The sequence below is a fragment of the Gigantopelta aegis genome, chromosome 13 (genome assembly GCF_016097555.1).
Source record: "Gigantopelta aegis isolate Gae_Host chromosome 13, Gae_host_genome, whole genome shotgun sequence".
Classification (NCBI taxonomy): Eukaryota; Metazoa; Mollusca; class Gastropoda; order Neomphalida; family Peltospiridae; genus Gigantopelta; species Gigantopelta aegis.
In genome coordinates this window covers 34609264-34637013 of record NC_054711.1, presented here as the reverse complement: position 1 = coordinate 34637013, position 27750 = coordinate 34609264, and the positions used below count along the sequence as shown (strand labels likewise).

Below are 27750 nucleotides of genomic sequence, written 5' to 3'. Positions count from 1 at the left end.
AAGGCCGTGGTCTGTGCTTTCCTGTCTGTAGGAAAGTGCATATAAAAGATCCCTTGCTGCATTAGAAACAAATGTAGGGGATTTCCTCTGATGACTACAGTCATAATTACCAAATGTTTGACATCCAAAAGCTGATCATTAATTAATCAATGTTCTCTTGTGGTGTCGTTAAATAAAACAAACTTTAAATATACACTGTGCATACTCTCAAAGTCTATGTAGGTGCGGATCCAGGTTTTGAGTGCTAAGATGTGCACGCCCTTCGCATTTCGAAGTGCTCTGCTGCGTAGATAATGAATACCAATGAATTTCTAGTTCAGTTACTATGACGCATGTATGGGAGAGAGAGAGAGAGAGGGAGAGAGAGAGAGAGAGAGAGAGAGAGAGAGAGAGAGAGAGAGAGAGAGAGAGAGATTGATTGAGAGATTGATTGAGATTGAGAGAGATTGATTGATTGATTGAGAGAGAGAGATTGATTGAGAGATTGATTGAGAGATTGAGAGAGAGATTATATTCCTTCCCATCCTCTATTTATTTATTTTTATTTTTTATTTTTTTGTAAATACTTTCAGTTTAATTAACCATAAAGAAAAAAAGTAAAAGTGTTTTGGAAATAACAAGTAAAAAAACCAAACCATTTTTGTGAGCAATTTAGTAAACCATGGGCTCACAATTAAATAGGTTGTAGTACATACCCAGTACCTGATGTGCGGTGCGTTTTTGATTGATCCTCGTCGGTGGGCCCATTGAGCATTTCCTGTTCCAGCCACTGCACCAGGACTGACATTTCAAAGGCCGTGGTATGTGCTATCCTGTTTGTGGCATGGGCATATAAAAGATCCCCTGCTACTATATGTCAAAATTGCTAAATGTTTGACATCCAATAGCCGATGATTATTAAATCAATATGCCCTAGGTGGTGTTGTTAAACATGAACAAGTTAAATAAAGCACTCACTGATATAACAAATTAAATATACCTGTATAAGTAGTATAGAGTTGGACCATATAGTTGAACTAAGTACTCCCTGATACATCACATTACAAATATCTGTATGCTGGCAGTATCGAGTTGGGTCATATTGAACTAAGTACTCCCTGATACGTCACATTACAAATATCTGCATATAGGCAGTATCGAGTTGGGTCATATAGTTGAACTAAGTACTCACTGATACGTCACATTACAAATATCTGCATATAGGCAGTATCGAGTTGGGTCATATTGAACTAAGTACTCACTGATACGTCACATTACAAATATCTGCATATAGGCAGTATCGAGTTGAGTCATATTGAACTAAGTACTCACTGATACGTCACATTACAAATATCTGCATATAGGCAGTATCGAGTTGGGTCATATAGTTGAACTAAGTACCGACTGATACATCACATTACAAATATCTGCATATAGGCAGTATCGAGTTGGGTCATATAGTTGAACTAAGTACCGACTGATACATCACATTACAAATATCTGCATATAGGCAGTATCGAGTTGGGTCATATAGTTGAACTAAGTACTCACTGATACGTCACATTACAAATATCTGCATATAGGCAGTATCGAGTTGAGTCATATTGAACTAAGTACTCACTGATACGTCACATTACAAATATCTGCATATAGGCAGTATCGAGTTGGGTCATATTGAACTAAGTACTCACTGATTCGTCACATTACAAATATCTGCATATAGGCAGTATCGAGTTGGGTCATATAGTTGAACTAAGTACCGACTGATACATCACATTACAAATATCTGCATATAGGCACTATCGAGTTGGGTCATATAGTTGAACTAAGTACCGACTGATACATCACATTACAAATATCTGCATATAGGCAGTATCGAGTTGAGTCATATAGTTGAACTAAGTACCGACTGATACATCACATTACAAATATCTGCATATAGGCAGTATCGAGTTGGGTCATATAGTTGAACTAAGTACCGACTGATACATCACATTACAAATATCTGCATATAGGCAGTATCGAGTTGGGTCATATAGTTGAACTAAGTACCGACTGATACATCACATTACAAATATCTGCATATAGGCAGTATCGAGTTGGGTCATATAGTTGAACTAAGTACCGACTGATACGTCACATTACAAATATCTGCATATAGGCAGTATCGAGTTGGGTCATATTGAACTAAGTACTCACTGATACGTCACATTACAAATATCTGCATATAGGCAGTATCGAGTTGGGTCATATTGAACTAAGTACTCACTGATACGTCACATTACAAATATCTGCATATAGGCAGTATCGAGTTGGGTCATATAGTTGAACTAAGTACCGACTGATACATCACATTACAAATATCTGCATATAGGCAGTATCGAGTTGGGTCATATTGAACTAAGTACTCACTGATACGTCACATTACAGTTATCTGCATATAGTTGAATAAAGTACTATTCACTTATGATCATACAACACGTCTCTAATAGTAAAAAGAAATATGTCTTAGTGTTTAAAAACTAGGGTTTGTCCCTTTATAAAGAATGAATAGGACCACTGTGCTTTAATAGTTGTTATTTTACCTGTAGTTAACTCTGGCTGGCGTTCTGTCTGGTATCTATGCGCTGGGGATGATGCTGGTAGTTGTCGGCTTGGCTCTACAGATGAAGGATGATGGGATCTGTTCTCCTTCCACCATCTTCATGATCTTCATCATCGTCGTGTTTATCATCTCGGCCGTGATGCACCCCCTCGAATCCTCTTGTCTGCTGCACGGCGTCCTCTACTTCCTGTCGGTCCCCAGCATGAGCATGCTCCTCATGCTCTACTCCGTCTGCAACATCCACGTCGTGTCCTGGGGCACTCGAGAAATCATCACTCAGGCGACAACGACTGCAAAGACAAAAGTGAAAAGTGGAAAGTTTAAGTCCCTGGTCAACTTGTTCAGCAGTAGTGAAAAGATTAACAGTGACTATGGATTCTCGTTTGGCAATCTCTTCAAGTGTCTGTGCTGTCCCAAGCCTGTTGGAGATCAAACTGCAGACAAGTTTGTGGCTGTTCTGGAAAAGTTGGAGCAACTGGAAAACTCGCTGGTTGAGATGAAGAAGGGTCCTTCTTGTCATCCACCATCGCCAACTATTAAGTATAGCGATGAAACAGGGTTTCTTAAAGAAGCCATAAACGTCGCTAATAATGGGCAGCCACTAGAAACCGTTGATGAGGAACCTTCAACCACAGAACCTGATATTGTTATTAAAAGTAAGTATACTATTGCCTCTGATCTAGTGTATGGCAAGATTGGGTAATGAATGTAATATTATTAAGGACGCTGCAGTAATAGGTAACATTTTCCAACCGCTAGAGACAATACACTCTACTTTAGAACTCCAGCCATAGATGCTGCTGCACAATATATTACGGCATAAAAAAAGTTTAGCAGATTGGTAAATGTGCCTAAATAAAAGAAAACTCGCGAGATTCAAAGTTTATCACACATTTTGTCAGTATAAGTATCAGGAGAGTTTCATTACAAATAGTAACTATCACGCTAGTAAATGTTTGTGGTTTACTGTATCATGTATGCTTCAAAATTTAATTACATACCACTAAGAGTATGCAAACGTTTGTTATTAATGGTACAACACACCACTGATTATTTTATTTCACTTGTACACCTTTTGTAAAGACATTTAATCATAGGAGAAAACAGAATACAGACATTATGAAATGGTCCCTTGAGATAGGTGATTGCTTAATATAGCTATCTTTATACTATTATTGCATGTTTGATATGCGTTTTTTTAGAACACGTTGTTTTTATACGACTATTATATTATTATTTTATATACTGTAAGTTGCCCTGGTAATGCAGATAACTGCTTTTAAAAGATAAATTCATATAATTTTTTTTTTAGAATAATAAGGTATCTTCTTGAAAGAAGTGACCCTATATAAAAGTGGACTTTAGAACTGGTGTATCTGCAAAATTTCTTTTGGGGAAAAACTAAGAATGGATTACTTTGTTTTATGCTTTGTACAATAATGTTCTTATTATAATATTGTTAGTAGTATACTAAATTACCTGAATTATTTTGTTTCCAGCGAACCCTCTGTACACAGACAAACCCTTCATTGACGAGGAATGCTCTCCCTTCTGGATTCATGATCAGGACATAGGTCGAGGAAGAACACGATATCTTGGTACCGAGGAAATCCGCTTCTGGAAAGATTTGATAGAGAAATATCTGAAACCCTTGCAGGTGGACGACATCAAGAAGAAGAAGATGCAGAAGGATCTCATTATCTTAAGGAACAAAATGAGTTTGATGTTCTTCATGGCCAATGCTCTGTTTATTGTGGTCATCTTCACCTTGCAGTACACCAATGCAACCAGGAACGGTGAAGGTATAGCGATTCACTTACCATGTCAGGGTGGGAGGAAGGGAGTCAGTCCAGTCCTAGAGCCCATCTCCCTCGTATTTATGGGCATTTTTGGGATTGCTCTGCTTATACAGTTCCTTGCTATGTTCTTCCACCGAATGGGGACCTTCCTTCACATTGTGTCTTCCACTGAAGTGAACTGTATGAAGATGAACTCCAAGGAGCTGGCTGATATGAACATGTCCGACAAGCTGGAGCTGGTGCGCGAGATGCAGAGGTATGACGAGGATGACGACACGCGGTCGGTGTCGTCTATGAGTTCCATCGACAGCCTGGATGACAACAGCAGCTTGACGACCGACGACTCGCCGAAACCTAGACGACGTCGCGCTGTCATGAGGATATCCAGGAAGAGGAGGAGGAATCCGGAACACACGGGCAATCTGGCTCACAAGTTCATGGGACGCTACCTGAAGCTGGCGAGGGACCTGCAGAATGAGAGGATTGGCAGCGAAAGCAGCGAGTCGGGCGGCGTCGAGGGTCTGATGAAGAGAAAGAAATCTACGAGAAAGACTAGACGTGCGCTGGAGAATATTGGTCAGCACAAGAGCAGCATCCTACAGAAGGCAGAAAAGTTTGAAAAATTCACTGGTCTGGCTCGAGGATCTGGACTGTCAAGCATCAGTGGAGACATTTCCAAGGACGAGCCCCTCCTTGCCATGGTGCGTGGATTCCTGGCGCATCCTTCATCATCAACAAACTTAAGTAAGGTTAATGAAGTAAACAGGAGTTCGCCTAGTGGCCTCACTGAAAGACTCAGACGCTCAAATTCGGGTGGTGCTCCCGGCAGTAGATGGGAAGGACGAAGAGGCAATCCTCTACGTAGCACGTACGCAGGACCCGGAAATCTGAAGTCAGTAGCTGAGTTACCAGCTCACCCTTACAAAAGCGTTGTGATCAGCGACCCTGAAAAGGTCACCACGGTGCAAATATCGGTTCAGGATAAGGCTACGCGAGATTCGTCTACCCCAAGTGGATCGTCGTTCAACACTGAGCTGGAAAACTTCAAGGAGGCTTTGCTGTTAGATGACATCACAGATGACTCGTCGTCCATTGCTAATTCTGAGAAGAGCGAGACATCTCAAACATGTATATCTAGCCTGAGAGGTGATTCTAAGGATGTTAAAAGCGGTAGTGATGGGCCCCACAGTTCTGAGTGTGTTGTGAGAGAAGCAGAAAACGCAGCTGGTGACTTAAATGAACGAGAAGAAACAACACGAATATGACCAGCAGTAATATGACGATCTCACGTCGAACTTAGTAACAGACATAACTGACATCATTGTGAAATTATATATATTTAGCTTCGATGGGACTGGGCCGGTTTAGGGTGAGGAAATGTGTCATCCTATTAACCAGTTCAAATTCATATTTACAGGTAAACTGAATTAAATGTGTCTGCATGCACATAAGTGCGTCTATAATACAAACCCATTTTTCGGTATCATGCTAACCATCCCATTTCCTGTGAGCTACTCTAGCTAGTTTGCAATCATCCGCTTTTAATATTAATTATTGCTTGAAACGTGGTCCAGTAAATTGAATGTAAGGAATTATATCATTCTGCATAGGCAGTACACATGTACAGAGTGGGGTGTATTAAGTTTAATCTACCGCAAGAGAATGAAATGGCTGATGTACAATGTGTTTTAACAGATTGCAGTAAAAACCTAAGTTGCTTTTTTATTGTACCCTAAATACATTGAACGTCAAGTGTACAATTCACAGCAACTGTAAAGTCTATAAAACTACATGTATATATAATTTTGGGTAGATACAGAAAATGCTTCATAACTAGCAGTTACATTTTGTTTATCTAACGAGAAGTTTATAACTGGTTTGATTGTATGCATATAATTAAATATTCTTTGCAGTTTACTGAAATCTGATTGGTCCAGAGGTGGTTACTTTTTTTTCGTTCATATCTCGATGAACCGAACAAATTTAAGCCACGCCTACTACCCCTCCCCCCTTACTGACACGCACTACTTTTGTGCAACAAGCCGTATTATTAAGGCAACCATATTATTTAGATATTATGAAGAAAACACACGTGAAAGGTATAAAGCCAATAAAACAAATGTATACGATAAACTAATGGAAAATGCTATAGCTGAGTAGACATGTATACGCATTGATTAAAAAACAAACAAGACCTTTTCGCTAATCATGACATGAGACTCGTCGGTGGTGACAGAAATGTAGGAAACTTCGTCTGTAACTTACTTGTAAGCGTTGTTCAGCAGCTGTTTGTGAAAATTAAACGGTTCCCCTGACACTTTCATAAAATATAAACTAAACACGAATAGGACAATTCCTTCCAATATAGCTAAATCATCCATAAAAATGCACAGAGCAGGCAGAGGAAATGGCGTCGCTTATAAAAAAAATCACCTGATTCAAATAATAGTGAATTAACGTTTGCATTCTTACGCGACATAAGTATCAATGAAGTTTACACAAACAATATTGCAGGCGTATTTAAAGCTAAACAATATAAATTCACTTATGTATTGTTAAAGTATGTATAAGATTTGACTGCAGTTATTGTTTTGGTTCATGCAAGTATGAACCGAAAAAACGATGTGGCATACCGTAAGGATGAGTTTTATTTTCTGCTATTCCTGCGTACGCAAAATAGTTAAGTTCAACCGGTCTCGGTGGTCTCGTGGTTAAGCCATCGGACATAAGACTAGTAGGTGCAGGGTTAGCAGCCCAGTACCGGCTCCCACCCAGAGCGAGTTTTAACGACTCAATGAGTAGGTGGTAAGACCACTACACCCTCTTCTCTCTCACTAACAACTAACCCACTCTCCCGGACAGACAGTTTATATAGCTGAGATATGTACCCAGGACAGCGTGCTTGAACCTTAATTGAAAATAAAACGAAAATAAATTGAAGAAAGAAAGAAAGTTAAGGCCAGCCAGCCGTTTTACTCTAAATGTTTCTCAACTATTTTGATTGGTTCCTGTAATGGTCATTCGGTGTAGCATAAACACCAGTCTGACAAGCGTAAGCGACAGACAGCTAGCTGAATGTACGCATGGTTTCGCTCTACATGTCTGTTTACAGAAGGGAGATATCGTAACCGTATTATGTTTATTAGCTATCAGGGGCCTAATTCACTAAACTCGCAGTGCAGTGCTAAAATACTTGCAAAGAGGATGCGTTGTTGTCTAGCAGAGCCTGAGAGAGCTTTGTGAATTAGGCCCCTAGTTTTTATCCTGCACAAGCGTAGGGAAATCATATTTTATCGTACGTTTGATAGACACGTACAACTACAAGCAATCTAACTAAGCAAGCGATAATTTTCATCATCATATGAATTGCTTCAAAGCATATCTAGGAAAGCTTTCGCTCGTTAAATATATATACATGTAATATGTATATGTATATGTATATGTATATATATATATATATATATATATATATATATATATATATATATATATATATATATATATATTATTTATTTTATTGTTTAAGAGTTGTAAGATAAATGGCATTCTAGCGGCCACTCAAACAAATGCAAGTAAAAATTTCAAATGTTTTATTGATGATTATTTCATTGTTTCGATTTTTATGTTTTCATTACTAAATAATTTTTTACAAGTTTTGTTGTGTTATCACAGACGGTGTTTGCATGGATAACGTTGAAATGTGGCTACCCCACGCCATTTCCTGATCCAAATCAATAGTGTGTGTGCCCACCCCGGGCTGCAGTTGCTGCTCTAATACCCGGCGCAGACGAGCGTTTTTTAATGCAGACGGATGTGTCTCGTGTGCGCCTACCTGCGATGCATTCCTGCGATCCACTGACGATTTCTTTTATTAATTAATTTATTAATACTTTACTCTAGGAAAAATAACAAAGATTAAATGTAATTTATTAATACATTTTAAAACATAATAAACTTTATTTAAAACATTATGTACAATATACTATTACGATATAAATCTTTCTTATTTCACAATTGTGTGTTTTAATTATTATTATTAGGCATAGTAAAATGAATGCAATAATTTATATTTTTTAATTTCATCTATTTAGAAATGTCATTAATTACACATGCCTAGTCTTTGTTTCAAAGATTTACATGTTAGTCATTTTTAATAGTCGGGTCTGTTTTCACAGTTCTATTCATCACTGAAACCAATAATTGTTAATTGTTAAACTGTCAGTTGGAGAGGCCATTTCGAAAGGCATGTTACTGAATAGACGATGGTTGGTCAATATAAAAATGTGAACGCAACGCAGACGAACGTAGGCGCACACGTGCGTTTTTAGACGGATGCGTCGGGAGACGGATGCGTCTGTGCGTCTAAAACACGCAACGCAGAGGGGGTCGCACACGTTGCGTTTTTACTGCGTTCGTACGGATGCGTTTTATAACGCAAGACGCATGCGTTAAAAAACGCTCGTCTGCGCCGGGCATTACTCTCTTACCATTGTCCCAGTCAAGTTGTTTATGGTCCTTTGTGGGACTCGTGAAGAAGGGCCTGCGTCAAGTAAGCGACGTTGTTTAGGACGCTGCCTCGCTTCAAATCTGGACTGCATGGTGGCCAATCGAGCACTGGGACATGGTTTTGGTTGAGGAAGTTAAGACAAACCCTCGCAAAGTACGGCCTCGAATTACCTTACTGCAACGTAAGATAACGCGCATGGACAAATGGAAGGACGTGAGGCCTGATGACCTTATCCTGATATCTTACGGCTGCAAGATTGCCCTGGATGACCACGAGAGGGGTTTTCACGCCATGAGAAATCCCCCCCCCCCCCCAAAAAAAAAACCAACAACAAAACAACAAAAAAACAACAACAACAACAACAAAAAACAAAAACCCACAACAAAAAAACACACAAAGAAACACACAAAAAACCAACAAAAAAACACACAAAAAAACCATAACAGACCCTCCCCAAAATATGTTGTTTTCCTTAACGCTCACCTCGCTGTCGTCCATCTGACCCCTAAAGCCAGAATCGAGACTCGTTAGTGAATAACACACGTCTCCAGTGGGTCAAGTGAAACCGATATGGTGCATGTACACGCAGCCATTGCAATCGACGTTGACGTCGCCTGGGTGACCAACGTTGGGACGGCGTGGCCTTTAGTTGAATCCTGCAACCGATTCCTAACCGTTCGTGGACACACTAGCTGTCTACGTAGCCGTTTGAAATCAGTTACAAAGGTATGTGAGACGTATGCCTATATCTTGACGTGGCAACGTAACGCGCGGACGTCTGCTCCTGGGACGCTCAGCTAATCTTCCCGTGGCTCTGATACGCCCAACTAAATGAGCTATCGTTGACTCATGTACCCCAAATTGATGGGCGATGCGACGGTGCGATTGCCCCTGCATAATTAGAGCAATAGCCCTACCCCTATCATCTTGTAACATTCGCGCCATTTTGCTTATCAATCGTGTTGAAATGAAATTTTTTGCACTTGATGTGTACTGATCAAAACATCGATTTGGTATGGTGTTCAAGTCCATAGCACGTGGCAGTGGCCCGGATGCACGCTTTCTTGACAAATCGGTAAAAAGCATGCAGCTTCGCACGTGCTCAAGGTAAACCCAATTTTATCCAAAGATTCTTTAGACAGTACGATGTAGCTATGTGTCAAATGTTACTACGTTTGGTATACAGTTAAAAAAGTTTTATTACCAAAACTGACTCCCCAGTCTATATTGTATGTAATAATAACCAGGGGAGTGCAAATAATCCAAGGGGAGTGCGTATTATATGTATAATAATAACTGAGGGAGTGTAAATTATTCGTATAATAATGACTGGGGAGTGCATATTCTTGGGGAGTGCAAATTAAATGCTACACCAGTGTAAAAGGAACGCATGTCCGTAGGAACAGTAGTCCTATCGGATCTCCATAGCTTAGGAACCATAGTCCTACCCGGACTTTCATACCTGGTTTATTTTTAAATTATTTTTATCCTAGGACTTGTATTCCTACCAGAATTAAATTCCTTCTACAGCAGTGACAGAAATACTAGTCCGGTAAATTAGATGTCCGTTTATTATATTCTGCAATTTGTACGAGCTGTCAGAAAGACGAGAAAAAAAGTGAGGTTTTGGCAGCCTTCCCTCGTAGTGTGATGGTTAAGTGTACGAGTCTCTTAAGATTATTGTGGGTTCAAATCTCTATGTCAAAATGTTATTTTTAAGTTTGAGTATCAACTTAATTATTTTTTTACGTCATAGACTTGCAGCAAAAGACAATTTCTGTATACATCAACATAATTTTTAATAATATATTTTATAGTTTATATTTTGACGGTAAGTCACAATCTGATTATTTGTGATTTTTAAAATCTTTGTCCGATTGGACTTCCATTCCTCGGAATCCTAGTCTGTGGGATATATATTCCTAGGAATTTAAGTCTGTGAGACGTGCATTCCGAGGAATGTAAGTCCGTGGGACTTTTATTCCTGGTACTCCTAGTCCACAGGACTTTCAAACCTAGTATTCCTAGTCCTCTGGAATTTATTTCCGATATTTTGCTTATCACACACACACACACACACACACACACACACACACACACACACACACATGTATATATATGATTTCTGAAAATCCCTGAAATAAAACTTTAAAAACTGTACTTAGTTCTAGTAGTTAGTACTAATAACTAGTACTATAATGACCAGTTACTACAATATAAAAATAACAGGAATAATAAGCATGAAAAATTGCCTTTTATTGACGAACAATTAAAAATAGCATCAAAACACTTGAAATTAATTATCACTGACTGTTTAGTGGCAGTTTTGACCATCACAAGCATAAGAGACGAGTTGGGGAAAGGGTCTCTGTATTGTTATACCTGGTCGTTAGGAACATCATAAGCGTTCGAGACTGGGTGGAGTTGAGGTCGGGGGGGGGGGGGGGGGGGGAGTCACTGCCCCCAGTGCTGGGGGTGGGGGTGGGTGGGTGGGCAATGGACACTTTCGGGCAAAATGAGCTGGCCTGAAATCTTCACCATGTATTTCCATCATTCTACTCACAATATTAGTATCCATGTAAAAATGCAGACTGATTTATTTGGAATCTTATATAGCGTCTTGTTAGTAATGCGAATACAAATACACGTTGTGTTCCAGATTCGGACATTTTCGTTTCATTTGGGCAATAAAAATCAGCCTGCTCACACTCCACCCCTACTCCCAAAAAGGGAGTCTGAATGCCTATTGTGACCAAAACTGCCAGGTGTAAAAGTATCATGAGTAGTTAATCTTTTTTAAATTATCTTTGTAAATTGTGTGTGCATATTATTGACAGTATGATAATTGTTCGGGGGTTACTGTTTAGTCGGTGTAGTGGCCCATTGAGCTGCTAAAACCCACTCTTAGTCATTGATATTTCTATTAATTGATACACCTTAATGAAAACCATTTAACATATTTTGTTATTGATAGTATTGTTGGTTGGGACTAAGATATCATAGAGCCCAGAGTCTGATATGTCATATGTTAGACCAAATTAATTTTTGAAAATGAGCAAAATTGACAAAGCAGGCACATGTTCAGTAAGTTATGCAGGGGAGGGGGGGGGGGGGGGGGGGGGGGGGGGGGGGGGGGGGGGGGGGGGGTCTAGACTGTGGCAACTAGAAATTTGTTTTGAAGAGGACTGTTTAGACCACGTCACCACACCCACACCCTATGTACACGCGCCTGCAACATTATTGACAAAAAGGCACAAATTTAAAAAATATATAATAACAAGATAATTTATATAACGCAAATATCATTTTTTATAGTTGAATTATTGTTATTATTATTATTATTATCAAATACCAGTATATAATGTCTAACAGATAATTGTGTTGGTATATCATATGGGCAAGTTCTACTTATTTGTGAGTACTAACACTATGGAAAATCTTTTCGAGTTACTTTTAAATGTTTAAACATTTATTAGTTGGAACAACACGCAATGAATACATACCTTGGTTCTGCTCGTGTAATGAGGTTAACAAAATGTGTACATACTCTTGAAAATGATATAAATGGAAAATATTGGAATAAATAGAAAATATTTAAGTAAAGAGAGGCGCCAGTATCCTAAGTTAATTAAATAAACCAGAAAGAAAACTGCTTTTCGTTTTGTTTACATTTATAATTTATTTTTTACGTGTACTACCGGACTTAAATTTTGATTGTCCAGGAATGCAAGTCCGACCCGGACTTGATATCCTGGCAGTCAGACCTAGGACATGCATTCCTAGGAGATTAAGTCCGGGCAGACAACTGTTCATACGGACTTGCATTCCGTTTACACCGGTACTAGTTAATTGCCACATTACATGTTTGTTGGTCTGTGCAGTCAAAAGGTAACGACGAGCTGATACTGTATCACGGTATAAATAGTAATACTACGAATTCATATGGCTGGTTATGTTGTGGTTATTAATGATAAATAAAATAATAATAATGATCAATAATATAAAATAAAATAATTAGTCTATGAGCTGAGACCCAAAATTTGACCAATTGGTACCATCCGAGGGCATCAAACGTAAACATGTATCTGGATCTCAAAATAATTTTAATCATACAAACTCAAAATGCACCAGGAATTCATTTTGAATCATTCCCAGCTTATTAAAGCATTACAACATCATCTTAATCCAAGACGGCCGCCACTGTAGCAGCTAGAACACGACAATCACAATTTTTTGCAGTTTACATCAACCGGGACGAGATGTTTGTGTTAGTGATTTAAGTTTGTTGGTGATGGAATTAATTTATAACGACCTCTTACTAACTGAGATATTGTATCATCTTTTAGATCCAATGTGACAATAAAACTGGCTGCCAAGAGTAAGAAATGGCAATATCTTACATTCCATATATTTCCCCCAAACAATAATTTGTGTTTCAAATACAGGACTTTTTATGGGAAGAAAAATGCATGAATCCAAGATTCCAAAATGGCTGCAAAAACAAAGAAATGACAACTTTATATATTTAGCATCACCTAAAACAGTCACTTTGAAAGCAACTGCTAAAGCTCTATCCTAACCGGCCGCAAGCGACGCGAGCGATGCGAGCGATTATTTTACAAATCATTGATTTCCGTTGTCGCATCCTAACAGCACGCGCGCGACGCGACAGATTTATATATCGCGTCGCACGCGTGCGGTTAGGATGCAGCAATTCAGATCAATGATTTCTAAAATAATCGCTCGCGGCCGGTTAGGATACAGCTTTAGTTTTAACGGTAAACCAATACGCTTTTTCATAACATACATGTCATGTATTTAACCTCTTCACTTTAATCCTCCTTCTTTATGCAGTCTCTTCACTTTAATCCTCCTTCTTTATACAAAGGCGAAACAGATGACAATGAAATAAAAATAAATGTAGATAGTATAGACTTAGACGGAGAAAATGTTTTAAATCAAAGGATAGAAGAAGGAGAAATAATAAAGGCTATAAACAGTTGAAAAATGGAAAGGCACCAGGAATTGATAACATCATCAATGAATATGTTAAAACAACTGCGGGCATGATGTTGTCAATCTATGTAAATTTGTTCAACACAATCCTGGAAAACGGAGTTTATCCTAGCGAATGGCTAATTGGAGTTATTAAACCCATTTTCAAAAATAAAGACAGTCGCTTATTACCAGAAAACTATAGACCAATAACGTTACTATGTTGCATTTCGAAACTATTTACAACAATTTTTAATAACCGATTGAACAAATTTATTGAAGAAAACGACATATTGAACGAAGCCCAAACTGCTTTTCGACAAGGTTATTCCACCACAGACTATCTATTTAATATACATTCACTGATAGAAATTTTAAAGAAAAGAAAAAAGAAACTATTCTGTGTTTTTGTTGACTTCCAAAAGGCGTTTGATTTAATTTCTAGAACATGTCTGTGGCAAAAACTATTAGACAACAACATAAATGGAAAATTATTTAAAATCATAAATCAAATGTACCAAGGAATAAAATCATGTATTTGTACAGTCAATGGAACCTCAGAACAGTTCCCTTGCAACATCGGAGTCCGTCAAGGAGAAAATTTGTCGCCAGTCCTATTCTCTCTCTATTTAAATGATCTAGAAAACTTTTTAAAATTTCAAAATTGTAATGGAGTATCCATAGAAACAGATGGTATGAACACTTTTTGTGATCTGACCCTGCACTTCCTATGCCTATTATATGCTGACGATACCGCGCTTCTCGCAACTAATGGCTCTGACTTACAGCAATCACTAAATGTATTTTCCAAGTATTGTAACAAATGGAAACTAAAAGTCAATGCAAATAAAACTAAAATAATCATTTTTAATGGTAATGGAAACGATTACAAGAAGGTATTTACACTTGAAACCATGAACTTGAAAACGTAAAAGAATATAAATACTTAGGTTTTAACTTTTACAAAACTAAACAAATTTAATATAACCAAAAGAAAAAAACTAAAACAAAAGGCAATAAAAGCAATGTACTTTGTTCTATCAAAATCTAAAGTATACCCAAGCCACGTGGGTATATAACACGGATGTAAATGTGGCATTTCATGAAAATAAACTTGAATTTTATTTTTTTTAAATCTAAAGATAACAACTTTTCAGTGGAATGTAAACTAAAACTATTTGACTCAATTGTACTTCCGATTCTTTTATATGGATGCGAAATATGGGATTATGAAAATACTGATATTGTTGAAAATGTTCATATTACATTCTTGAGGCATATCCTACCCATGAAAAAAAGGTACCCCACTTTTTATGCTATATGGAGAATTAGGAAGAAAACCCCTTAACCTGGTTATTCAACAAAGAATTATAAGTTTCTGGGCCCGAATTGTATCAGGTAAACGAACGAAATCATCATTTCTGCTGCACGAATTAATGTCACACGACTCAATTCTAAATGGATATAACTATAAATGGATGGAATATGTGGAAGATATATTCAATAACTTGGGTATGACCGATATTTGGCTGACACAGAACTTTTCTTCTATAAAGCTGCTTCTTGACCACGTAAAGCTAAGACAAAATGATCAATATCTACAAAAATGGAATAGTGATATATCTACATCATCAAGAGGTACGCTGTATTTAAAGAAAATCTTAGTTTAGAGAAATATCTTATCCTATTACCACAAAAGCCCTGGACTACTTTACTAAACTTTAGAACCTCCAACCATTATATGCCTATTGAAACAGGGCGCTGGAACAACACCCCAGTGGAACACAGAACATGCACCTTATGTAATACAAATGACATAGGAGATGAATTTCACTATTTATTCACCTGCACATTTTTCGTAAATTTACGTCACTCATTGTTAAAGCCATACTATTATATTAAACCCAGTATGCTGAAATATAAACTTTTGATAACTAATAATAAAACAAGTGTCCTTAAGAAACTATGTAAATTAATAAAAGAAATTGTTAACAAATTGCATAAACCCTAAAACTACAGCTGCCTACAAATGAAAATATATACACTATCCATTATTGCCATTATCTGTTTGTTTACGGATATGTATGTGTGTGTGTGTGGTGTGTGTGTGTGTGTGTATATGTACATGTATGTGTGTGTTTGTATGCGTATAGGTATGTATATGTATGTTTGTGTATGTATATGTATGTATGTGTATGTGTATACGTATATATGTATGAATGTTTGCGTATATTTTTGTTCACTTTTTATTTCAAACAGCTTTACATTAGTGACATGGTTATGTGTTTGGAATTATAAGAATTGAACGTGAAACTTTAGTATGAATGGCTTCGCGCTAACGCGCTACGCCATCCATACAGTGTGTAAAGCAGTTTTGTTTCATACTAGCATGAAACTCAAAACCTTTCACGTTCAATTCTTAAATACACTTACTCATTTCGTTGTTAAACAAAACACGTGTCATACAGCAATGAAGAACATGCAAATCATTAGACCCTTCTACTTCCCGGGACATTTATTATTCGGCTTCCTGGGACATTTATTATTCGGCTTACCGGTACTACCCAAAATAGGATTTTCTATTTCCCGAGCCGACACCATATGGTGTGGTGCGATATATAGTTTATTATATTCTTGACAAGTCTTACTGAAATTAGGACACGTACTTGTAACACTTTTCAGTGTAGACTGGATTCTCTAATGACGTCACAAGCATACAATTCGTATGGCGTTGCCATGACTTAGACTATTAGAATCTTGAGTCTTAGTTATTATTATTATGTTTGGGCCGAATTTACGGATTTTTTAAACGCAGATATATAAGCATTGTAAATGTACATGTAGACGTTTGTTTTTATAACGACACCACTGTATAAATGCTAAACCTTTTTGTCTGAATACACCTCGCAGAATACACCTCGCAGAATACAACCTCTCAGAATACACCTGGCAGAATACACCTCGCAGAATACACCTCGCAGAATACCGATTCCACTATTGCCAAAGGTGAAACAAGAACTAGACCGCATGGAAAGAAACGGTGTCATTTCGCGAGTCGACCAGCCAACAGATTGGTGTGCAGGTATGGTAGCTGTACCAAAGCCCAAATGATAAGGTGAGAATCTGTGTGGACTTAACAAAATTAAATGAAAGTGTCAGACGTGAAAATCTCACAATTCCGGTTGTTGATCATACTGTAAGCCAACTAATTGGAGCGCGATACTTCAGTAAACTTGACGCTAATTCTGGATTTCATCAAATTCCATTGTCAAAGAATTCAGCATTACTTACTACATTTATTACACCTTATGGATGTTTCTGTTTCAACAGACTACCATTCGGTATCTCTTCTGCTCCAGAACATTTTCAAAAGTGCATGAACCAGATCTTAGAAGGTTTACATGGGACAGTATGTCAGATGGATGATATTCTTGTGTACGGTTCCACACACAAGGAACATGATAACAGACTAGAAGGAGTCTTGTGCAAACTTGAAAAACATTAAATGAGAAATGTGTGTTCTCAAAAATGTGTTTCAAATTCTTGGAATACGTAATTGATAAAAATGGTCTTCAGACAGATCCAGAGAAAATACGTGCTATATCAGAGATGGAAGAACAAACCAATGTTTCTGAAATTCGACGATTCTTGGGAATGGTGAATCAACTTACTAAATTTTTGCCAAATTTTGCGATGAAACAAAACCACTTCGTGATCTTCTTGTTAAAGACAGACTGTGGACTGGGAACAGTTATCAAGACGCTGCGTTTCAGCGTATCATGCAAAACCTATGTACAGCTCCAGTGCTAGTGCATTATAATCCACAAGCAGGTACAGTAGTCTCATCCGATGCGTCATCCTATGGATTAGGCGCAGTTCTGCTACAGCAACAGAGTGATGGTAAACTAAAACCAGTTGCTTATGCATCTAAAGCCTTAACTCCTACTGAGCAAAGATATGCTCAGATAGAGAAAGAATCTCTTGCAATAGCCTGGGCATGTGAACGGTTCAGAGACTGTTTGATTGGAATCACTTTCAAAATACAGACTGATCATAAACCATTGATCGTACTTTTAGGATCGAAAAACTTGAAATAATTGCCCGCAAGAATTCAAAGATTGAGAATGCGACTCATGACTTACCAATACACAATTGAACACGTACCTGGTAAAAATCTGTATTCAGCCGACACATTATCAAGAGCAGCCATGAAAATAGCTCAAAATAGGCATGAGGATCAACTAGAAGATGATGTCAATCTCTATGTTAATTCAGTGATTTCCGCATTACCTGCTACAGAACAGAAATTGTTGGAAATTAAACATCATCGACAGGACGATACAGTCAGTAATATGCTGATAACTTACTGTTTGGATAGATGGCCACAAATTTACCAAATTCCAGAATGTGTTAAGCCCTACTGGCAACACAGAGGTAACCTAACTGTAGTAGATGGACTGTTAATGAATGGTTCAGGAATTTTCATTCCACCTAGTCTTAGATCAGGTATTCTAGATGCACTCCACCAAGGTCATCAAGGCATAACAAAATGCAGAGCACGAGCTTGATGTTCGGTGTGGTGGCCAGGACTCAGTGTGCAGCTGGAAGAGATGATTGGCAGTTGAGAGAACAAATCTTCTAGAACTACTCATTCCTTCAGATTTACCTGCCCGACCATGGCAAAAAGTTGGGATAGACAAATTTAACAATATACCATTTTTACTTGTGGTTGACTACTATTCTCGCTACATTGAAATTGCGAAGCTGACTTCAACTACATCAGCGAATGTTATTAATCATATCAAATCGATCTTTTCTCGTCATGGTATTCCAGAGTCAGTTATGTCAGATAATGGACCACAGTTTTCTGCACAAACATTTAAAGACTTTGCAAACAGTTATGGACTTATTCATACAACAAGTAGCCCACATTACCCACAAAGCAATGGTGAGGCAGAACGAGCGGTGCAAACTATTAAACATCTTCTCAAAAAGAGCAAAGATCCATATTTGGGACTGTTAGTTTACCGTACAATTCCACTAGCAGGACGATATAGCCCTTCAGAGTTACTGATGGGGAGAAGACTGAGAAATACTTTGCCGATTCATCCGGATCAGTTGTTACCAAAACAAGTGGACATTAATTCATTTCGTGATGACGAGACCCGTCCAAAACTGCAACAAAAAGTAACATTTGATCAACATCATAAAGTTCGCAAACTACCAAATTTAAAATCAGGTGATCACGTGTTTGTTTGAAATCCTGACTGTGTTAAAGCAGGCATTGTTGACCAGCAGGACTTCACTCCGCGTTCTTATCAAGTTGTGATGAAAGATTCTGTTGTACGTAGAAACCGACGACATTTAATTCCTACAGATGCAACTCATGTACTAAAACAAGTGACAATTCTCCAGTTGCAGATGTTGCTGAACAACCACAAAACAACTTTGTGTTAACTCGATCAGGCAGACAATCAGTTAAAGCAAAAAGACTGGATTTATAATATTAAATTAATATTTGGACAAATATAGGATGTCAGTGTGTTAATCATTGAAGCTTACAGTTCAGACTTTTAATTTTGATATTTCAGATATTAATGTTTATATTTTCTTGATTCTTAAAACAAACTGACAGTGCTCCTTTAATGATCCATTAAGAATATTCATTCTTAATTACCTTAATATGTTACTCTTTTAAGCACAAAGCTGATTGCTATTATGAAACAGCGGCCTACTATATTCATGTTCATGTACTATTTAAATTATTTATAACATTTAAAAAGCATAATTAATAACATGTTTTCATAAGTTCTCAAAGACTTAAAAAGGGAGATGTGGTATCAGTTACATATAACTAGTTGTCTAACGAGTAGTATAGATTGCTATCTCTACAGTATATGACGTCATGAGGACACGTCATCCTAGCCAGCATGGCCGCCGCCTGTACATTCATTATCATGTTAATAAATCATTATCGGACTTAATCTCGTGTCCATCTTTGACAGAACAACCACTAGAGCACATTGAGTTAGTAATCATCGGCTATTGGATGTCAAACATATGGTCATTTTTTGACACAGTCATAGAGAGGAAACCCGTTACATTTTTTCATTAGTAGCAAGGGATCTTTTATATGCACCATTCCACAGACAGGATAGCACATACCACGGCCTTTGATATACCAGTCGTGGTGCACTGGCCAGGGGCGTAGCGTGATCTGGACCTGGGAGGGTTCGAATATGAACCAAGTGGACCTTTTTCTATTTTGTTTTTGCACCACCAGAAACTCCATATGTATAAACCTGTATGTTTTAGTTCTGAAAGCGGACCATTTGCTTCAGCGCGGGGGGGGGGGGGGGGGGGGGGGGGGGGGGCTAGAACGAGAAATAGCCCAATGGGAGCACCGACGGGGATCGATTCCAAACCGACCGCGCATTAAGCGGGCGCTTTACCACTGTGCTACGTCCCGCCCATGTACATGTGGTTACACGCGTGTAAAACATAAACATGTTTTGTAAATTTGGCCCATTCTATTTTATTTGCAACTACAACTTGAATTTTGATATCGATTTGCTGCCCAAATTGTTACAAGTATTTTAGTTTTAGATTAAAGTCTGGAGGGAGTGCGCACCTCAGGAACTAAGATCAGCGACTGTAATCCAACAATCCTACTGTAAACATGACATGCGTCAACGCACTGTCGGGTCGAGATGATCTTCTCTCGCAAACAGTCATTCTGAATACGTCATGGCTGGTCTAGGGTTAAAGTCGCACGCCCTAGTTTCAGCCCGCGAAAATTAATTCTAATTTTGATTAATCTACAAAACTGTAACACACTTATGGCCCGATCACACTGGCCCGAATGCCATTCCGTTTGTTTTCCGAATAGGAATTTGGGTGTTCGGGGAGCGAACGGATCATATTCGGGAAGCATTCGGTGTGTTCTAGGAGCATACTGGCTGTTCGGCTCCGTACGGATGCATACGGAACGGCATTCGGTAGCTCCAAAAATTTGTTATGCATGTTCAAAATAATTTTCATCGACCATCCGAATGTGGCGTCCATGTGATTCGGGAAGTATTCGGGAAGCATTCTAGGAGCATACGGCATGTACGGAAAACGTTCGGGAAGCATGCGTCTAGTTCTTGGTGCATTCGGAATGAAAATTTGGAGGTGCTGGGTTCCGTATGCTTTCCGAACACCCCGAATGGACATAGAACATGACGAACCCTTTCCGAACGCTTTTTGAACCCTTGCGGAAAGCATGCGGAAAGAGTTCGGTCCAGTCTAGGTCGATTCGCCGTGTTCTGAAAGCATTCGGAAAGCATACGGAAAGCGTTCGGATAGGAAACCTTTCGAAGTCAACATGCGGGAAGTATTCGGTCTATTCTGAAAGCATTCTGAAACCATACTGAAAACATTCGGAAAACAAACGGAAAGCATTCGGTGATACATTGGGGAAAACACATTCGGAGGGACATTCGGCCAGTTTAAAAAATCACACCACTTTCGTATACGGAAAACAAACGGAAGCTCATTCGGGCCAGTGTGATCGGGCCATTAGATCACGTGTTTATAAAATAGAGTGAAAAAGCAGGTTTTATATCGATAAATACCATGGGAATCCCCGCGACCCAATAACTTGAAATAATGTTGAAAGTTAGTATTCTGATGTCACCGGTAGATCGCTCGAAGCACAGAAATGCCTATGTCACGACAAATTTCCCCGAGTGCACACAGACTTGGGGTGCGTTCCTTTCACCTCTCCTGGGCATGTTCCAACTGTTCTGTCCTCTCCAGATATCGTAAGACTTATTGGTTTTAAGGGTTTGTAACGTTTTGTATTGAGATACTTACTTGTCTGAACTTTATTGTTGATGAAAATGTTCACGAACTGTGAAGAAAAACCTCACAAATGAACGACAAGCAAACGACAACAAATCGGATGTTGATTGCGCGAACCGTGCACGAGAAAACAAACCGAACCAAAATGATAACGGTCACGTGGTATACCAACGTCTGTGACGTTGAAACGGGAAGATCCCCTCTAAAAATAGATTAGACCTTGTCTGCTCAACGGTTTTTTCTCAGACGCGCGTGCGTTTTTAATTACATTTCAGGTGAATGGAAATGTAAGTAAAGTGCAATTTTATTTGTGAGAAAATGGGTTAAATAGCGAAAAACAACGGCGTAATGGTTAACAACTAGGGCGTGTCCCTTTAACAAATGCAAGAAAGCGGCATGTTCGTCTTTCGAGTGAAAGGTCGTATAGACACACGACGAGAAAGGCTATGGTCAGATCCATTGACGGAAAATAAAAGTAGGAACGGTAGTAAGATCGGAGTTGATCAAGTTGAAATCACACGTTATAAAAATAAACGTGTGCAAAACGCTGGAACAACATACCTATGATATTACAGTTCAAAGTGGTATCTAGTCATATTTATAGGATATTAAACGAGCTTTCATTTCGTAACATGTTTATGTCCCGAGTGAAATAATTTTAAATTGTCACGAGCTTTAGCGAGTGACAATAAGAATTATTTCACGAGGGACATAAACATGTTACGAAATGGTAGCGAGTTTAATATCCTATTTATTACCCATAATCGATCTTAATTTATATCACTCATCTCCTTTCGTTGACGTTCCTGTAGTGTAAGGTTGTAGTACGCCAATCGATGACGTCATCGTGTGACGTCAAAAGTGTTACATTCCACTTGGCATTCTAGTGGGACGTATCACTTTGATATGTACCAAGATATTTTTAACCATATGGGTAATAATAAATTAACTCTAATATTGTGTCAGCAGTACACAGGAAATATTCTGGTGAGGGAGACTGGGGACTGGGGGAGAGACGGGGGAAAGGATAATCATTCTCTTGAAATCAGAGATGGTGTCTTCAGTATCTTTGCGGTCTGTTTCAGGGTTAACGTGTGAGGTTCTGGTTCCCGTTTGGTGTTATGCACGAAGCAGCGGACATACAGCTGGTTAGACCACCTCCCTACTTCGGACACCCATCAGTGAAGATGCATTTCATTTAGGGAGTTTTAATACGTTTAACTTCTTTTTTTTTTCTTTTTTTATTTAACGATGCCACTAGAGCACATTGATTTTTTATCCTATCATCGGCTATTGGACGTCAAACATACGGTCATTCTGACACTGTTGTTTTAGAGGCTACTCTTTTACGATAGGCAGCAAGGGATCTTTTATTTGCGCTTCCCACATGCAGGATAGCACAAACCATGGCCTTTGTTGAACCAGTTATGGATCAAGCAAGTGGTTTACACCTACCCATTGAGCCTTGTGGAGCACTCACTCAGGGTTTGGAGTCGGTATCTGGATTAAAAATCCCATGCCTCGACTGGGATCCAAACCCAGTACCTACCAGCCTGTAGACCGATGGCTTAACCACTGCGCCACCAAGGCCGGTTAATACATTTCAGTTTACGCTTGTCAACTCTTAAAAATAAAGATAAATATATTTATGATTATTGTAGTTATTATTATTATAACAGTCGTGGGGCACTGGTTGGGACTGGAAAAGCAATGGGTAACCCAATGAAGTTCGTGTGTGTGTGTGTGCGTGTGTGTGAGGGTATACTTGTGAAACTTTCGGAATGATTTCAAACATTGATAGTCCTAAGCGGGAAATCTAAAACTGTAATCCGATTGACACATTCTTACGTTGCTAATATCGGGGTAGGGCTGGGAAATAATTCGTGGGCTGACAACACGTGCAATCAATCAAAGTTCACATTGAAAACTAACCTACCTAACACGACATGACCAGGAAGTGAGGTAGGTGAGATGGGGAGGGGGGGGGGGGGGCGTGAGTAGAGAAATGTAATATCACCACAACCTGGTCAGACGTGAAAAATGTCCAATAAATAAAAAACTACTAGAGTTATCTCTCTTTGACGTTGCAATATCCAAACGATTTACGATATTGTCTTATCAATCGAATTTAGACCAGCTTATTGAAGTGGACTTCTTTGTTGAGTCTTATCATCGTAGATTTATTAATTTAGTTCAAATACAAACCAGCCATATCTGAGCGGAGTGGCAGGACTTACACAGAGTGCAGGCGTTGTCTTTTTTAAAGTTAACCACCCCACACGCACGTAAGCATGGACAAGTGGGGTAGCCGAATATCTGAAATATATTCAGGGACGGTGAGTATAAAGGATACACAGTGCAGGCGTATGTGCAGAGGGGATGGGGGGTTAGTGTCGAAAAAACCCCATCTGTTCCAAGAAAATGTTACTTTTTAAATCTATTTTCCATGGGAGCATGATCCGATCCCACCCCCTAAAACCTTCGTTCACCAGTCTTAAAAACCCTTTACAGTTTCCTGCACACGCGCCTGTAGTGTTAAGATTACTTTGGAATTATCTTGACTTTGCTTCCATTGTGACACCTTTCAGGTTAAGGAAACTTTTCTAACGATTAAAATTATATAATAACTATATTTATATATTTGCATGCTGTATATCCAATGTATATCTGGTCGTCCCAATGTTTGTCGCCAAGCTCGTATGCAGGAAACTGTGCAGTTGGGTCAGTACTATCGAGACCGAAGTTGTTAGGGGGTGGTGGTGGTGGTGGGGGTCATGCCATGTTACCCAGATTTTAAAAAAAACATTTGCAGTTAAAATTATTTGAATGTAATATTTATTCTGTGCTACTATGATATTAGAACGACGAGAACATGTAATAATGACATACCGGTGGATATTTATGATGTAATATCAGTCGTTTAATGCTAGGCTCCGACTGCCAACAGTTACTGTTACTTCACTTCTACGACTGTCCAGTTGCTAGTGTGAGTGCTCATACAACTTGATTCCGGCCGTATACAACACCTACGGCCGATTACACTGGTTGTTAAAGGCGCTCAATCACGGATTTAGTGGGCCTTGTTTCTCTAAATATGCATTATAAATGGAAATTACATTCATTTGGAATACCAAACCTAGTTACTGTATGATCCAAAACATTTTAATTGAACTACGATCGAGGGAATTCCACGACACGCTTCATTTTTAAAATTTGGAAGTCTTCTTGTAAAAAGTCATAAAAATACGAAAAAACAGACTCGTAGTGATGAGGCTATATATACGACAGCCGTATAATGTATTTGTTGATTTTATATAAACGATCGCCATGTATAGAGACTTGGCAAATGAGGGCCGGCTATATACATGGCAAATAATAAAAAATATATCATTTAATGACGAAAATAACCGCGAATACGCTGAAATAAAATAATAAACAGTCGGAATATGAACTCACCATGTATTATTATTATTATTATTATTAGGCGCGTGTGCAAATTATTTTGACTGGTTCGCAAAGTGTTATTTCGGTTTTAATGTATAGCGTAAAAAAACAGTGTACTGTTGCAGGTTTTGTCGTCCAAAGGTTGGCTAATTATTACTAACCCAGTTGAATCCAGTTCTACGTGCATGGACAAGTTCAGCCTGCCGTTTGTGCGTGTGTGCACGCACGTTAATCTTGCATTTTTATAGCCAAAACTCCTCCAGATAAAACACCGCCCCTCCACCCCAAAAAGGTAGTAGTAGGCTAATAATAATAATAATAATAATATTATAGTAGTAGTAGTAGTAATAATAGTAATAAAAATTGTGTATTATTATTATTATTATTATTACATGTATTATAATGTTGGTAAAATCACGTCGCGGTGGAGTGGGTGGGGGCGGTTGTTACAGAAACGTTACATAAATTTAGAGGGGGACCCGGGAGTGGTCTAAGCTTTACTAGTAGCCTATAAAAAAATGTATTTTGAGTTTTATTGGCCCTTGCAATTTTGAGCATTTGAAATGTGACTAAATACAGCAAAATAACCTTTTAGTCATATTTATTTACGGTAAAATTAACGTTTTTACAAAATTTACGTAAGCAGCCTCAAAATTGCAATCAGTGAAAAATTATTAAGTTCAAGCCCTGTTGTTAGTTTGTGTACTGTCCGTAGTTAGTTTCTCTTTCAGTTAATCTACCTCAGCCGCTGATAATTTGTAATTGTTATTTTTATTTATTTATTTATTTATTTATTTATTTATTCATCATTATCATCATCATCATCATCATCATTATTATTTTTATTATTATTATTATTATTGTTATTATTATTATTATTTATTTATTATTTATTTATTTATTATAATTAATTTTTTGTTAGTACTGTAGGGACAATATGACGCTATTCATATATCTATGGAAAACGTACACAAAAGGGTCCGCTAAATTCATATACTCCCCCACTCCGTCCCCTGTTCAGAAAATGCACTGTTCGTACAGTACTTAGTATGCATTCCTCCTGTTCCAGATGGGATCGGTAATATGGATCAATCAAATACATGTACTTATTTACTAGGGGTGCAACGATACGGTCAAAACCGTATTGCGATATATTGCGATATAAGAAACTGTATTGCAATATGTATTGCAATATAGTTGATATTATTTAAATTTAATATTTATGGGTTGTTTTTGTAATGAAAACAGAAGCCATAACTTTTTAATGATCTTTATTAGTTTCAGCTGTCAGGCTAAATATTTTAGGCCATATTTTTATTTTTTAACACAATACTAGTCTACTAGAACACCGGTGTGACGGTGTCAAACTATTTATAAATTGTCACATTCGGAAATCCTTACTATCGGGCTTTTCCGAGGTTATTAGCCGAGGTATTTTGAACGATCGGCCGAAGTATTTTGAACGATCGGCCGAAGTATTCAGAGTTCAGTGAAAAACAGCAAAGTGTGATTCTCATTTGTTGGTTTATTTCTTTGAAGATGATAGCCGTAGCCGTATTCCAACGTAAATGAACAATGAATGATAATGTGTAAGTAACTAAACATTTATTTGTAATTATTGTTAATTGGTTATTTTCATTGGACTTTTAACACGTTTTGTTTAGAAGTTAGAACCAGGTATAACCGACCTATCACTTCGTATGCCAACAAGTAAGCCGACTACGCTTGACGTGATTGTTACATTTTCTGTCATCACCAATTAATAAAATGATGTGGTTTTTGTTTGTTTGTTTATTTGCCTATTTCAAGTCAAATAAGATACAAGGAACAAAAATAGCGTATACAAATCGCGATACACAAAACTGTACCGCGGTTTGTATCGAGCTGATCAATTATCGCGGTATACCGGTATACCGGTTAATCGTTGCAGCACTATTATTTACCGCCTATATACATTTTTGCTGTGAATATAGCCAGCCCCCGTTAGTGGAGGCTATAGACACGGCCTTCGTATATATAGTCACATCGTATATAAACACCGTCTAGTTCAGAGTATTCTTTAAAAACGTAACAATTCCTATCCCAAGTCAGCTGTTATGGCATATTTTGTATAATAATGAATTTGACAAGGTGGAAAATGACGGTGTTTGTGATCCAGATGTTTAGAGTTTTTCGCGTACGACTAACGATAAATTTACCTATAGATGCAAAGGCCTAACTAGTCGGGATTATCGACGTTTAACATACTTATTTTCATTGTGTTTTTTTTTCTTCTGTTTACCCTACGTCGCAGACGACGGTCAAGCGTTCTCGTTACACGTGCTTGGTAAATCGTTTTGGCACTGCGGTTATTCGGGGAATGCCCGTCACGTGACTCAAAATAATACGTCACACCTCTGCTCTCCAAATAGCCGTTATTTTTCTCAGAATTATGGACCGTACCCATAATTCAATTATTTTTATAAAATATCAATAATAAGTGTGATATGGTGGTTATGTAGATGGTTCAATAAAGTACTTTTAGGTACAAATCAAATGTGTATATTGTCATATAATATTTTGTTGGGTCAGTAATT

The 27750-nt window shown here is 38.1% G+C and overlaps 1 protein-coding gene across 1 annotated transcript in view; it reads left to right on the top strand.

Annotated features, from left to right (window-relative positions):
* The window catches only part of LOC121387284 (chitin synthase chs-2-like), a 43423-nt gene extending 37775 nt beyond the window's left edge, over window positions 1-5648 (top strand). Inside the window, exons 13-14 of the mRNA XM_041518306.1 lie at window positions 2571-3240; window positions 4084-5648. Coding sequence (XP_041374240.1) covers window positions 2571-3240; window positions 4084-5648 — 2235 coding nt within the window. The remainder of the gene's footprint in view (window positions 1-2570; window positions 3241-4083) is intronic.
* The last annotated feature ends 22102 nt before the right edge of the window (window positions 5649-27750 follow it).